Source organism: Mus caroli, unplaced genomic scaffold (assembly GCF_978045245.1).
Source record: "Mus caroli unplaced genomic scaffold, Mus_caroli_1 scaffold_10, whole genome shotgun sequence".
NCBI lineage: Eukaryota > Metazoa > Chordata > Mammalia > Rodentia > Muridae > Mus > Mus caroli.
In genome coordinates, this window is record NW_028227265.1 from 119,457,460 (window position 1) to 119,472,223 (window position 14,764).

General features: G+C 42.8%; 1 protein-coding gene across 1 annotated transcript; it reads right to left on the minus strand.

Moving 5' to 3' along the window:
- Window positions 1-276: 276 nt before the first annotated feature.
- Window positions 277-14,736, minus strand: Abhd13 (abhydrolase domain containing 13). The gene is made up of 2 exons (XM_021170963.2): window positions 14,462-14,736; window positions 277-4,912 (listed from the first exon to the last, which is right to left on the minus strand). Exon 2 carries the CDS (start codon window positions 4,890-4,892, stop codon window positions 3,879-3,881), a length of 1,014 nt encoding a protein of 337 aa, XP_021026622.2. The 5' UTR covers window positions 4,893-4,912; window positions 14,462-14,736; the 3' UTR covers window positions 277-3,878.
- Window positions 14,737-14,764: the final 28 nt, after the last annotated feature.

Sequence of the window (14,764 nt, forward strand, 5' to 3'; positions counted from 1 at the left end):
CCCATGTGGCTGAAGAGATGTTTGGGGCTTAGGAACTCAACAACAGCACATATGTAGAAATCGTTTTTGCCATCAGCCTAAATTAGATGCACGAAGGACTGCCATATTCTTGGGAAAAGGAAATGCAAACATTTTCATCCACACGGTTAGAATAAGATTCACTACTTTCAGTGAAACTCATGGTTTTATTGAGCCATTAGATAACTTAATGACCTACGATAGACTGTACATGGATAGAATTTTTTAAAAGACTGAGTACAAACTATCTGACAATAATCAAGCTGTTCATGTATCAATTTATTGCATGTCAGTACAGAAAAATAGAAAGTATACCTTAAGAGAAATGTGGGAAAGAAAAAAAAGTCTGGACTAAATACCAACCACAAAACCCCACAATGTTTCCTTGCCATGGGTAGCGCATAGTTAAGAGGACATTAAATTTTGAGTTATAAAATTTTATTACTATTTCAAAGAAAGTATGGCAATAACAAAATTATGGCTCAGATTATGAAACTGGACTAATTTACTTCATACTGAATGCTCCTATATGGAAGATGAACTTTAGTACACCTTGTACCAACAGAAATTGTTATGATGTTGCACACACACCCGCTATATGTTTATATTGCACTTTTTGTCAAAAAGTGTGGGTTATACAGTCCTATCTTTAATCTACTTTCTTAAAATACAAAATATAAATGGAGGTATCTCTGTATCATTGGCAAATGTTGACTAGAATAAGATGACTGCCTGCCTAACACACAAGGCAGCAGTGCTTCCGATGAGGGGGAGGGAGGTACATATGCAATGAGAATATAGTTTTGCATTTTCTACTCTAGCAAGCTAAAAAATAGACCCCTGTTCTGTGTCAATTCTAACTTTACCTGAGTCACATGACAATACCTAAATTTAAGTAAACATTCCAAAAGAGTTACTTATGACTAATTTTTCTTTGTAGTTCTCTTTAAAATATATAATTGTCAAACACAATAGGAAAAAGGCTTGAGGGAGTATCAGAGGGCTCAAGTATGTCAATGATGGCCTAGAGCAATGGTTCTTAACCTTGCCAATGTTGTGACCCTTCAATACAGTTCCCTCATGCTGTTGTGACTCTCCAATCATAAAATTATTTGTTGCTACTTCATAAATATAATTTTTCTGTTATGAATTATAATGTAAATATCTGATATGCAAGCTATCTGATATGTGACCCATGTGAAAGCTATCTAAGATAGCTTTAATCATCTCTATCAGGTCTACTCCCAACCAAGCCAAGCCTAACAGAAGGGCAAGCCTCAGTAGGTGTTAACTTCAGGGACACCCATGCCATCCCTCCAGTGATGTTACTAGAACCATGATCTGTCTCAACATTTAAGTGTCTCTAGTCCTTCCATAAGTGTATCCGGCCAACTTAAGTTGTTGCATGACCCATTTTAAAGCAACGTTTAATGGATGTGTCATCACAGTCAAAACCTTAAGACAGTTACATGAGGCTGACAAGGGTCATCTTATGTTAGGGCTCTGATCTAAAATTGTGTTCTGAAGTTTTCTGTCCATCCACCTCATGAACTGCTGTCAAGTGGTTTCTAGTCTATTCCTTTAGTCTGTAACAAATACATTCTTCTTTTAGTATGCAGTATTCTCTGTACAATTCTTTTTTCTTAAGTTTCACTCTATTATTCTTTAAAATATGGAATTTAAGACTTTTCTAAGCTTATCCATTTCTCTCATTTCTCAATGAGTTAGAGATTGACAGACCATGACCATTCCCACCAATGAGGAGTCTGAAGTGAAGGAGTGACTCCTGCAGTAGTCATGTTTCAGAGACCAAATGAGAGCTTGCAGAAATGATGCCCGGGTCTATCACGGCCCTCGAAAGTTTGAGTTTGTTTTCTATCCTACTCATCTAAGGAAATCATATCAAACACATAGCTGGTAATGAGAGATGTTCTACATCCTTAAACATAGCTGTCTCTGCGGAAGTGAAGTACTCTCTCTAGGAGAGCAAGGTAGTATAACTGAATGCTGTTCTTCCACCCCACAAGTCCCAGTCAGCAAAAGCTGAACAGAAAACAGCAAACAGCAAGGAAGGAGCAACTGTTCCATTTCAGTGGATGATACAACACATTGGTAAACTCCTCCAGGCCGAGGGAGTAATGAAAACAGGACTCCAACACAGTACTCTGTAAGTGTAAAAACTAACTGAGGAAGCCATGGCAGCTCAAGTCTACATCCTGTCCGTTGCTACGTATTGCCCTTTCAGCAGATTACTATTCAGCAGTCATTCTACATAGCAAAGATTGACAAGATGAAAAGCAGCCTTTAATTGTGGTGAATTTACACATACAAAATACACCCTCCACGACGAGTTACCAACTCTTTAAAAAACAAGACTCTTTACAATTAATAATTTATAGAAAAGCATTATTCTTTAGAAATTATACTTGCTATACATTATTGTTTTCTAAACATTGGCATAAAATGAAGGCTAAGAATGCTACTTGGCAAAAAGTACTTCTAGCCCTATGTTCCTGGAAAGTTGTAAATTAAGGTCGAGACGACTGACTCATTATCACTGTGCTCTAGCTGCTGTGGAAGGTCAATAATACAGCCAAGCTATCTGCAGTCATGGGTGGGAGCTGACTTAGTGTGCAAGGGCTCAAGCACAGCTACCTGGTGAGGACTGTGGGAAAGGAGCTGGCAGGTTCCACCTCCTGCCTGGAAGGTTACTAAATGCTTCCAGGCTTAAAGGGCTCACAACTTCCCACCTACAGCTCCTTAATTGCTCCATGTGTAATAGGCTGGGACAAAAAACCTGACAAATTCCCCTAAGACGTTATATAGCCCATTACACAGAACTGCAATATTAAGCCATACTTGGTTATTTGCTTTTTTGTTTTTCTTTCATTCTGAAATTTACTTCCAAAAAGTTCAATAAATGATGCTTGCCTCTGTCAGGTCAGGCACATTCTAGGTACTGGGACTTCATTCCGATGAAAGCATTGCATAAGGCTGTTGCACACGTGTTGAGTTATCCTCACTCAACCATCAGCTAGTTCTATCCCTTGCTGTGGCTGTTACTGTTTAGCTGAAGATTCACAAACTGACAGAGGCTAAAATTTCGTCTGCAACCAAAATCATTAATGTTAAAAAGTTCAATATACAAAGAAAGCTGTAGTAAGATGCTAGCCTCCTATCTCACTAGCCACGATCCAGACAGCTCCTAACAAAAACACAGTACATCTATATTGGAAAAAGGTCCTGTTTATTATTAGGAAAAAGCCGGATCTCAGTAGCAGCAGAACATGGAATCTGCCCACAGGCCTCACACTCATTCCTAACCGAAACAAAATAGAGTTTACATAAAAATAGATATAACCCAGGAAACCATATACATTGGCATGTGACCAGTGTTATTTACATTAAAAACACCGCATTGCATAAGTCAAGAATAAAACACCACCATGCACTTCATCTTAATGTTTAAGGTGAAAACGCAGCAGCACTTGCTTGCTAACCGTGATTGTCCCAATAATCACTAAAGGAAAGACAGACACCTGAAGGTTTCTTGTTTGTACCTCCATCTGAGTACAACTTAGATTATACCACTTAACCAGCAAGAACCTTTTGGATGACATCTATCAAACCAGCGTGTTAAACTAAAGTTAAGGGTATTTCACTAGGCTGGAGTTCTGATGAGAATATCAAGCACTCTTAAGAAGCCCAGTTTGAAAATTTGGAAAGTTACAGATCATCAGAATGGAGTGCTGAGGCCTTTCAAAGCTCAGAGTCACTGTGCAGACCAGTATGAACACACACCCAGAAAAGACATCATTCTCCACACACTGAAACCCAAGGCATCCATCAAGAGGATGGCATCAGATGATGGTGACATTGGATGATGTTTTTGTCATGTCTTCGGGAGAATGACTCTTGATCACTTCCTTGATAAATTGTTCTAGTGCAGTGAAGTAGCCTTGGCACTGCCATGTGTCGTTGTGCGTCCCATCTGGGAAAATGGCTAATCTCTTAGTCCGAGATGGAGAGAGCTCGTAGAGCTGTTTCATCATCACGGGTGGAATCAACTGGTCAGAGAGGCCAGAGATGAAGAGAGAAGGCATCCTGCACTGGGAGATCTTTCTGTAGGACAGAAACTTATTTTTATAGCACCATAAAGGAAGGTAACGCATTGGGAAGAATGAAAATAGAGTGCTGGCCATGTGTGGTATGCTTAGGAATGTGTTCTCCACCATGATGGCTGAAATCCTGTGAGAATTCTCAGAAGCCAAGTGAATGGCCACTGCTCCTCCCAGGGAGCGGCCAAAAAGGAAAACCTTTGTCTTATCGAGGTCAGGTCTCGTCATTACATAGTCTAGTACAGCTTCAGAATCCAAATACAGTCCTTCTTCACTGGCTTCTCCTTCACTTTTCCCATACCCCCGGTAATCAACAAGCACAAGATTCACTTTGAGGTTCACCAGCATAAGCAGTGCGTTTGGTAACCTGTGGCCTATGTTGCCGGCATTTCCATGAAAATAAATTATGGTCGGGCAATAGGGGGAATTGTCTCCAGTGTATCTCACCAAGATCAGATTCAGGCGCACTCCATCTTTGGTTCTGATGAAAATGTTTTCATGGGGAATACCCGTGGGCATGGGAACATAAAGGCGGGAAGAAGATGGCTGTTCTGGAAAGTAGAGCAAGACATCTTGGAATTTATATAAGATACCTGCAATTGACACGAATATTAACAAAAGTAAGACAATGCCGCCATACAGATGAAAAGTCACTATCAAAGGTAACAGAGAGATGCGGCAGAGAGCCCAAGACCAGGACGCCAAGGCCAGTAGCCATCTTTCAATGAAGCTCCACAGCATCCAGGATTTTTCCATGGTAGCTCCACGTAGGTATCCTAGAAGACACAGAGAGAAACAGTGACTCAGCAAGCACCTCTACTTCAAGGTCAGGTCCACCATGAAAAGCACTTGGTTCTCTAGGAGCTACCTCACTCTGGGTCATTACAACTCCCTGTCAGCCCCATTCTACATCTTCCCAACCTGTAGTCCGAACCAATTCACCAAACCCATCCACTGTGAAATGGTGCTTACCAGCTTCCAGGTTTTCATTCGTGTATTCTCAGTGATTTGACAAAACAAAACAACAGCAAACAAAGCTTTTAAATGCCATTCCCAGCTTCACACATGACGAGATGAAGGCTTGGCTCTCTGGTTGCCGTCCTAGTTCTACAAGAAGTCAGGAGGTAGCATGCTACTTCTTGGAGTCCCTCCTACCCTTCCTTCTTTCAAACCCCTTTCTTTAACAAAAAAAAAAAACAAAACAAAACAAAACAAAAAAAAGGAACAGTCAGGGCCAAAGAAACAAATTCATGGAATATGGATGGTTAAGAGACAAATACTTGTCCTGGGCAAACTGTACTTATAAAGAGAGGACTAACAAGTTTTAACCTACCAAAACCAACCCAAGGTAAGTTACTCTAATATTGTATTACTTCCAGAAAAACCTTAATCTTCTATATCAGACTGAATACACATCCGATTGCGAGTGCTGTGAGAAATTCACTGCAGCACATAACACACTTCTATGCTCCTCCATGAGATCAGTCATGGGTCAGCAAAAGAGCTTGTGCTAACAAAGTCAAGTTGTTATGAATGCACACAGATCCTGAGAACCAGAGATAGTGGACGCAAGAAGATGTGCTAGACACAACAGTGATACAGAGCCCTGAAACAGTAACTACCATAAGTGAAGAGACACCCCCCACCCCCCAGACGGCAGTAAGGAGTAACGACCAGAGTGAAGATTACGCTCTGCCAGGCAGTTTTGTGTTACAGTTCCCCAGGTGAGCTCCCTGAGATGAGGAGGAACCTGAGCTTGAGGCCAGTGTAGCTTAGACTGTAGCTCAGAGATAACGTTTATGCATATTATCATACACAAGAAAGAACCTGAGACAATTTGTAAGTTTCCTTAAATGCTTTTAAAAGTGCTAATAAGCTACCAAGAGTATTTAATGGCTTACTGCCAAAAATAAACTTATAGATTGGTCGAAAGAGTCTGCTATTTCGTAGATGAGTTTTTATTATTGTTTCATACTGTCAAGAATGGTCTTGAACTTCTGTTCCTCCTGCCTCGAAGTCTCAAGTGCAGGATTACAGGCTTCTACCATAATGTTCGGTTATATGTGGTGCTGGGAGCTAAACCCAGCCAGGCATGCTAGGCAATGAACCCCTCCCACCCTCTTAGTCCTCATGCTTGAATTTTATTCAAATGAATCATTTTGAACATGAAACAACAGCATAATCCTTTTTCTTAGATTCCCAGAAATAACACTGCCATCCAGTTGTAGCAAACTTTATTACAGGAAAAGAAGCATTGAAGGTCAAATAAAAACAAAAGTTAAAAAAAAAATACCCAAGCACAGTAGTTATTAAATCTGGCTTGGCCAAAGTGGACCAACAGGGTGCAGTGCAAAGCCCACACAGCAGACCAGTGTACTGGGTGGCTGGGTTATTTTATGCTCTCCTGTCTCCTGTCAACAGCTCACATGCAGCAGTGGAGTCTGAAGACACATGTGAGGACACATGGTCACGTGAGCTTAGGTCATTGGTTTCAACTTTATATGAAATATAAAATATGTGGAGGAAGCACATACAGGTCAATGAGAAACCACCTAGCACATGGAAAGCCTAGGACTTGATCCCCAGCTCTGCAAAGTAAGAGAAAAAGTGATGGTAACAAATTTAACTAGACCCAAAACTTGTTTTAAAGGTTTGGAATGACACACACATGCACATTAGAGTACTGCAAAATTTGGTAAGATACCATTAAAGATTTCAGTTTTAAAAAGTCAAAATCTTTATTGTTATTTTATTAAATAAAATAGCCACCTATTCATCTGATAGAGTTGTCATTGATAAGTGGCCAACAATAAAAGACTCAAGGCTCATTTTAGGGATCTAGCAGGCAAAAGCACGCTGTAACCTACTGCCCTTACGCCTTTGAATAAACTCCCAATCTGTCATCTAATTCCACTCTACCTTAGTAGGAAAAAGCAACCTTACTGAAACCCTACTGTCCCACTCAGTCCTACTGAGTGCCTCCTGATTTGTCACCTAGTTCTTGTCTGAATACTCTCAATAAAATGAGATTTAAAATAATTCCTACTTAAGACTGGTCAGCAATAAAATGAATAAAAACACTTATAATGCCATAGATATGATAATTCCATTTGCCCCTATAATGGATATTTTGGCTCTACAGTTTTCTGGTTTTGGTTGAAGCTAATTGTCAATATAAGAATTTACTTAGTATGTGTAAGACAATAAAAATCTAGAAACACATGACTATAAAAAGTGTTCTTGCAACTGAATAATTAGCAATAAGATGACTTACTTTTCAAGTCAAAGTTCTTATTAAAGAAAAGAGAGAAACTTGTAAGGGGAAACAGAAAGGCCAACATACAGACGAAGCACATAGTGAAGCTCAAACCCATATTTACAACTGATTAAGCTACTCTACGGTTATGATCCTCAGCTACCACAGCTCTGAGCCCCTTCTCTTGTCTAAATACTCTATCCCGCATGGCTATGCCCTCAAGACTAAAATGCCTACCAATAATTAGTAATGTTTTAAAATCATCAGTCTGCTATAAAACTGAGGCCTACTCTGAGCAGTGAGTCTTAGGCCATTTGTCTGAGTGTATAACTGATTAACTGTAATAAACTTTCCTCCACCAAACCTTCCTTATTCATGTCACCTTAGAGGATAACATAATTATGATAACAAAATACGATAAACATAACTATGAGCCCATTTTGAAGAAGACAAAGAGAACTTCAGTTTTTTAGAGCAGATTAACAGAATGAGCATGCATGGCTATTTCCTTTGAGCTGACAGACTATGGATCAAAATGATACCACATGACACAGCCAATTGGCAATCTCTCTCTGCCTTATTATTCCACCATCTATCTTAAAGATACTCTTAAAGGAACTCCATCATGTGAATGTAATTTCGAGAAGGGTTTGTAGTCTTCTAAATTCGGAGAAACTGTCATTAAGCAGTTACTCTGAGCTTCCATTGAGATGCACTATCAATACATAAAGCCCAGGTGCTCTGACGGTGGAAATGAATGCTGCCAGGACTCAGTCAACTGCATTAGGTGAGTGCCCTGCTTCTAGCTGTTAACCAGATTCGGAGTTAACCCAAGCTCCCTGTTTAGCATTTAACCTCCAGGCTTATTTCCCTGGAAACCAGAGAAGGGCAGGCTACTGGCTGAGCTTCTGTGGAGCACTGTGACTGGCTGAGCTTCTGTGGAGCACTGTGACTGGCTGAGCTTCTGTGGAGCACTGTGACTGGCTGAGCTTCTGTGGAGCACTGTGACTGGCTGAGCTTCTGTGGAGCACTATGACTAGCTGAGCTTCTGTGGAGCACTGTGACTGGCTGAGCTTCTGTGGAGCACTATGACTAGCTGTGCAAAGCATCCTGTTGATGAGGTCTTTCCTGGTTACGAGGACAGTGAAAGGCTACAGACAAGCCAAGTTTAAGTGAGGGCTTCTCTGAGCTGGATGCCTTGATTGCCAAAATGTAATAGCCAGTCCTCTGCTGGGAGCTGGGTCCTACACCATGGACTTTTAACATGACAGAGAACAACTACACTGTGTGGGACCTACTCCCTCTCAGGTATCGTGTCATCTTTCCACTATACCTGAGCTATACCAATGGGAAAGATACACTTGGTGCCAACATGGCATTCTAGTCAACACCACTAAATAATGCAGAGCTTGGCTCATGCCTTGTGTAGTATTTAGGTCTGCCAGAGTGTAAAACACCCAGCTAACCCAAGACTCTCATGGAAAATGGCTGAGGTCAGCAACTGTCCCTCAAAGTATGTATGCACCAAGGCAAATCATTTATGAGGTGTCAGCAGAGAAGAGTCAGCATCTATGAAGGTGTTTTGCATGCTGGGATGCATTCAGACGGGATGGCTTGCTCATCCTTGGGATCTTTACCAACAGTGGAGGTTGTCCACTGGAAGCACTGACCTCTTCCATGCCATTCTTGTACATCGCTTCTGTGTGATGTCAGCTTGGGTCTAAGAGAATATCTCATCTCATCTCTCTCAATACTATCCTTGCCATGTTGTCAGACATGACCTGACAGTATCACGTGTCTCTGAAAAGCATCACTATGTGGACTTAGTTAACCTTCAGGCTTATTTCTCTGGAAACCAGAGAAGGGCAGGCTAATTCCATGAAACTCCTGAGAATCTGAGTGAGCTCTTAAGACTCAAGAACAAACCTCACTGGCCATCATATCCAGTTGATTAAAGTGGCAACCACCGTCGACAACTCCAATATCCACCATCCTCAGACCCTTTCCTCACTATCAGGCTCCATGTAATGTCTGCTCACTTACTGCTAATACAGTCTGGATGTGGCTGTCCCCAACATCCCTCGGAATGACACAGGGCTTCAGAAAGTGGGCCTGCTACAAGGAAATTAGGACATTACGAGTACACAGTCTTCTTTATTAGTCAGGCCCTTCCACAGCATATTGCCCTGTATGGCAAAAACAAGGAGCAGAGTGAACTTTTATAACTATGAGCCACAAGATTTCTCTGCCTTTTAACACTAATTTTCTCAGGTATTGTTATTACAAAACAGAAGCAAGCACTTCTGTTCTGTTTCCCCCAAGTGGTTTCATTCTCAAGACTGTAGCCCACTCCAGAATGAATTTGTCCTTACTAGCCTAGCATGTCTGTTCTTTACATTTTCCATCTGTTCTCCTATACCTGATGCCTCACTGACAGCTCAAACATCATATTAACAATGCTCAAAAAAGTATGGCATGCTAGGATTTGCGTATTACATTACCAATGCCACCAACCATACATGACACAATCAAGAGTATACATCCAGCTGTAATATGTGTGACATGTGTGAGGATGAGAAAACAGCAATTACACTAACTCCTGCTTTATGTAGAGCATTCTGGGGTACATACGGCACTGCGGTTAGCAAGCACTTCTTAGGAAACAAAACACGTGGAATATATTATAATGCAAAGCCTGGGTAGACAGGATTGTTTTCTTGTAAGAGAACTGTTCCTGAGATACAAACATGAACTATCAACTATGTCTTACACTGCATCAGAATTGTGATCAGGATGCATCAAATACTAACAGTAGTCACTTGGTGAGTTCCTTCAAGCCACATACCTGTCCTCAGCATCTCCAGTGCTCTGGATGCTTCCTGTCTTTATGTCTAAGATGGGCACACTCAGCTATGATTTAGCTGTGCAATGTTCCCACAGCCTCACAGGTTTCAGCACTTGCTCCACAGATGGTGGCACTGTTTTAGGAGACTTCTGGACCTGGGGCTTGGCTGGTGGATGTAGGCCTACTAGGTGTGGACCTTGAAAGTTACAGTTCAGCATGACTTCTGCCCCAAGAAGCTCTGTGCTTTCTGGTGAGTGCCACATAAGAAGCTACTATATAGCCTACCCCTGCCATCAGGGCTTCTGCTACTGCCATGCAATCTCTGTCCCTTAGTTAAGGTGCTTCAGTGAGGTATAAGGAAAGCTACATAATATACTAAGCACACTGGTCATGCTTATCTGACCTCATCACCCCGTGCTACCTTACTGATGTATGTCCTTGAAAGATACAAATGGTGTTATTTCTAAGAAATATACCTAGGGGCTGGAGAGAGGGCTCAATGATTATACTGTTCATTCAACTCCCAACACCCACATGGTTGCTCCAAACTACTCTAGTCCTAGGGAACCCAATTCCTCTTCTGGCCTCCACAGGTTCCTGCACACATAAAGGAAGAAACAAAACATTTAACCATCTTAGAAACTGGTGCTTCAAAAAGAGCTCAGTATCAAAGTTAAGCCTACCGTTTAGAATACCGCTGTGGCCCGGGGGGTGCTGTCAAACCCATCTGACCCACTGGAGATTACCACAAGTTGTTAGGGTTAGTCTTGTGCTTTGTGTACTCAGAAGCCAGACTGCAACCCAGACTTGAGGCAAGTGTTAACCCATGTGCTGTAAAGAATGGTCCTCAGTAATCCCTGACTGGTTAATAAAAGGCTGAACTCTATGACTGTCTGGAGAAGACAGAAAGGCAGGACTTAGGATCCAGTGAGAGGTCTCAGAGAGAGACCATGAGGGAGAAGAAAAGACAAGTCAGAGGGAGGAAGAGGTTGCCATTAGGCAAGATTGACAATGAGCATGTGGCCAAGAGAAGCTTGCCCTGAGGACACATGGAATAGAGCAAGTCTCATGGGTGAGACTTAAGCAGCAAGTAACAAGTGGCCCATGGCTGGGATTAAGTTTGAAAAGCTCAGAACCTGCCCACTCTAGGCTTACAGCTTATAAATAAAAATACCAGGTTTCTGTGTCTCTTATTTGGAAGGTAGATGGCCAGAAAGCCCTAATAAAATACTATTACAGCAGGTAGCTTCCCAGCTGTCTCTAAGCAGTGATTATTAGACGCCAACACATCTTACTGTTACACCACTTAAAGACCCAGGACAACGCCATATGATGCCACTCTGAATCCTGCTGCTTAAAATTTGTAAGCTGAACAATGATCAATGTGCCACTGTTTCTCTGTTGTATGGCTCATGATCTGCTGAGTACACCGCAAACAACTTTTGAGGTGTATGCATGGCAGACATACACTTATGACCACCCCAGCCTAACACAAATTCACGCAATTACAGGGCAGAGTAAGGAAATCAAAGACCACAACCATCCATAATACAGCAAAACAACTCAAACTTTGACTACCTGTCCATCACAAAATATATCACGGAAAATTTGAGCAAATATTTTAAAACAGGACAAAGCTAACTGCAGGGCTAGGATTCTTTACTTTCCATTAAGCAGCTGTCTGTACCACTTAGTTATAACCACTTAGCACAATTATTCATAGAAACATAAAGGACTCAGAATAATCTAAATACACACTTGGCAAGGCCAGCAGAAAGGAAATTAGAGCAGTTAAGTCCTATGAGGTTCTTTATCCTGTAACATTTCACCCTAAAGAGTAACAATTATATGAGTAACTGAAGCTCAAATGGAGGAGTGTATAGATTTTAACTGTCAATGTGGTATCAACTAGATAGGAAACTTGACAGATCTATTTCTTTACCACAGTCAAGTTTATAAAGTTTAAAACTATCCCACAAATAAAATTACTCTCTACTTAATCCATTTTAAAGTGGAAAAGGTGCAGTTTGCATTTGTTAACTGACTCTCTACCAACATCAAGAGATCTCTGAAATCTCCCTCTGTGAATTACAAAGCTGAGTTGTCTGAAGACTGGAATAGAGAGCACAGATCACTGCTGATAACTACATCATAAGGGGACAACCTCAAGATGCTCATTGATCACTCCACAGGGAATCCACACATTCCAACCACATTTCATGGAACCCAGAACTCCATTCTCACATCCACTTTTCTCCTTTGCTGCTCAGCACTGGGGAGGAGGTTCTGACCTTTGCCAGACGCACAGCTGAAATGCAAACACAAATAGCTGCTCTTGCTGTGCTGGCAAAGCCACAGAAGGAGCTATCCAGCTCCCTGATGGTACCCACATGCCATCAATAATGAGTAAGTGTGTCTTAATAGGCCTAGGGGACAGATGGACAGGATCTGTCTGGGAAGATGGCTGGAGGGTCCAGGGTGCATGGGAACCTGTGAAGGGGACATTTTAAAACTACACCAGGTAGAAGTTAGTAACATTTTCGTGCTTTCCCTCTTGAAACCCCAAAGGCTGTGCAAATGCAGTCATCTTAGGCAAAAATTTGGATGACAAGTGACTGCCACCAGGGAAGTCAATGACAAATTGTTCTGTGATCATAAAGATCTGTAAGTAATAAAATGGTAAACATCAAAAAGAAACTCAAGCCGGAAAATGTAAACACTCATGTTAGACTGTAGAGTGATAGGCTACTGCAAACAGGACACGTTTTAGATGTTACCATAAGTTGGTATTTATTGCCTTTTATTAAGCAGACTTCATAGGCGGCCTTGAGCTCCCAGGCTCACTCTGAATGTAGGTTGCTCTTGCTGTGGGAAACACTGCACCTCTAGCAAGCTGACGCTTGGAATACACATTACTTTACGATCTAAGACTTGTAAGACTAAGTGGCATGTACTATATAATAAGGTATTAGGAAGCCTGCCACTCACCAAACATTTTAATTACAAGAACTGGTGCTTGCCCTAGATCTAAAGTGGGGTGTTTTAGGGGCCTCAGGTTCTCCTGAGGCAAATCAACAATTATAAGAAACTGGAATCTTGGGAGGATGAACGAACTAGAGAAACAAAGACTGACAGCCCAGTGTCTGAGTTTCTGAACTGTCTGGGAGAGCATCCAACGTTTCGGAGAAAGGCAGCAGGCCAAGTGCTACCTGTGGCTGTACACGTAGAAGTCAGCTAGCCTTCTGCTTGCCCGGTCTTTCTAATAACCTATTTCCAGGATGTGGTGATAAAATGCTGCCACCTCTGAGTCAAAATTCAAGCATTTTATTATCTATCACAGCAAAGCAAGTCTCAGTAAGCACTGCAAATCCCAGTTAAATCACGGCAGTGACTCAAGTTATTAGAGTGAAGCTTTATTTTTCTATGGAGACCCAGCTCAGACTACAGGTTCTCCAGCAAGCTTTCCTCGGACCTTGTCCCCAGTGTCACCAGTTCCATCCTGTAGTCTGGGCCGACTCATGTGGCACTATTTACTAAGGGGTTGATGAGCCTGCTTATATAGGCTGGGAGTTCCCTGATGGCAGTGACCTTATGTTACTCCATCGTACGCTTTTCAACGCATAGCAAGGCGGAAGGTCCAGAGCAAGTCCAACTCAATCCCAGCTCAACTGAGTCAAGTCTTTGGTAGCATCGTTGTGACATAACTCTGCACTGCCAATCATTAATTCTCAGTGAGATAAAACAGTGCTTTAGAGAAGAACATGTCTAAGCACGCACACACATAAGGACTAATTTATGCCAGAAGACAGAGCAGATCGACAAAAAACAAAACAAAACCCAACGTTCAAACTGAAAGCCAGTGTGCCACTTGGTTCCTGCTGCCTGGTAGACAAGTGCACAACTGAAGGTTTACTTTAGGTTGCCAGCTCAGCCAAGCACAACTCCCTGATGCATTCTCGCTTCACACCAATGGAAAAAAGAAAAAAAAAGAGGCCCAGTGACTTCAAGTGTGCGACAACTCTCTGGATTTTATGGCCCCGTCACCCGCAGCTGCGAGGTTAGCAGGTCTGCACCTGTTATAGACAAACGCGCCCAGTCCCTCCGACCCAAGCCCGGGGTTTGCTGGCAGACAGTTCTGGGAGGAGACACGGGCTCCCGAATCTGGGCTGCCGGGTGAGGAGGTCGGGGAGGCCGCCCGCCCGCCCGCGTCCCCGCCGCACTTACTCAGGCTCGCGGGCGGGCTGCGCAGTCGGCCGCGGGCTCGGAACCCGGTTCCCCGCTGCAGCGAGGCCCCGCGCCGCCCCCGCCGCTCCTCATCGTCCTCCTCCCGCCGAGGGGCCGCCGTCGCCACCGTCTAGCCCGGAGCTCCTGCGGCGCGGCGGGCGCAGCTGGCGCAGCCTCCACTTCCGGCTCGCGCGCGGTGTCCCTGGCAAATGCCCCCGCCGGCCCCCACATAACCTGTTCTCCGGCTTCCTCCCGGGAGCGCGAAGCCAACCTGTGCATCCCTCTGCGCATGCGCGGGACACT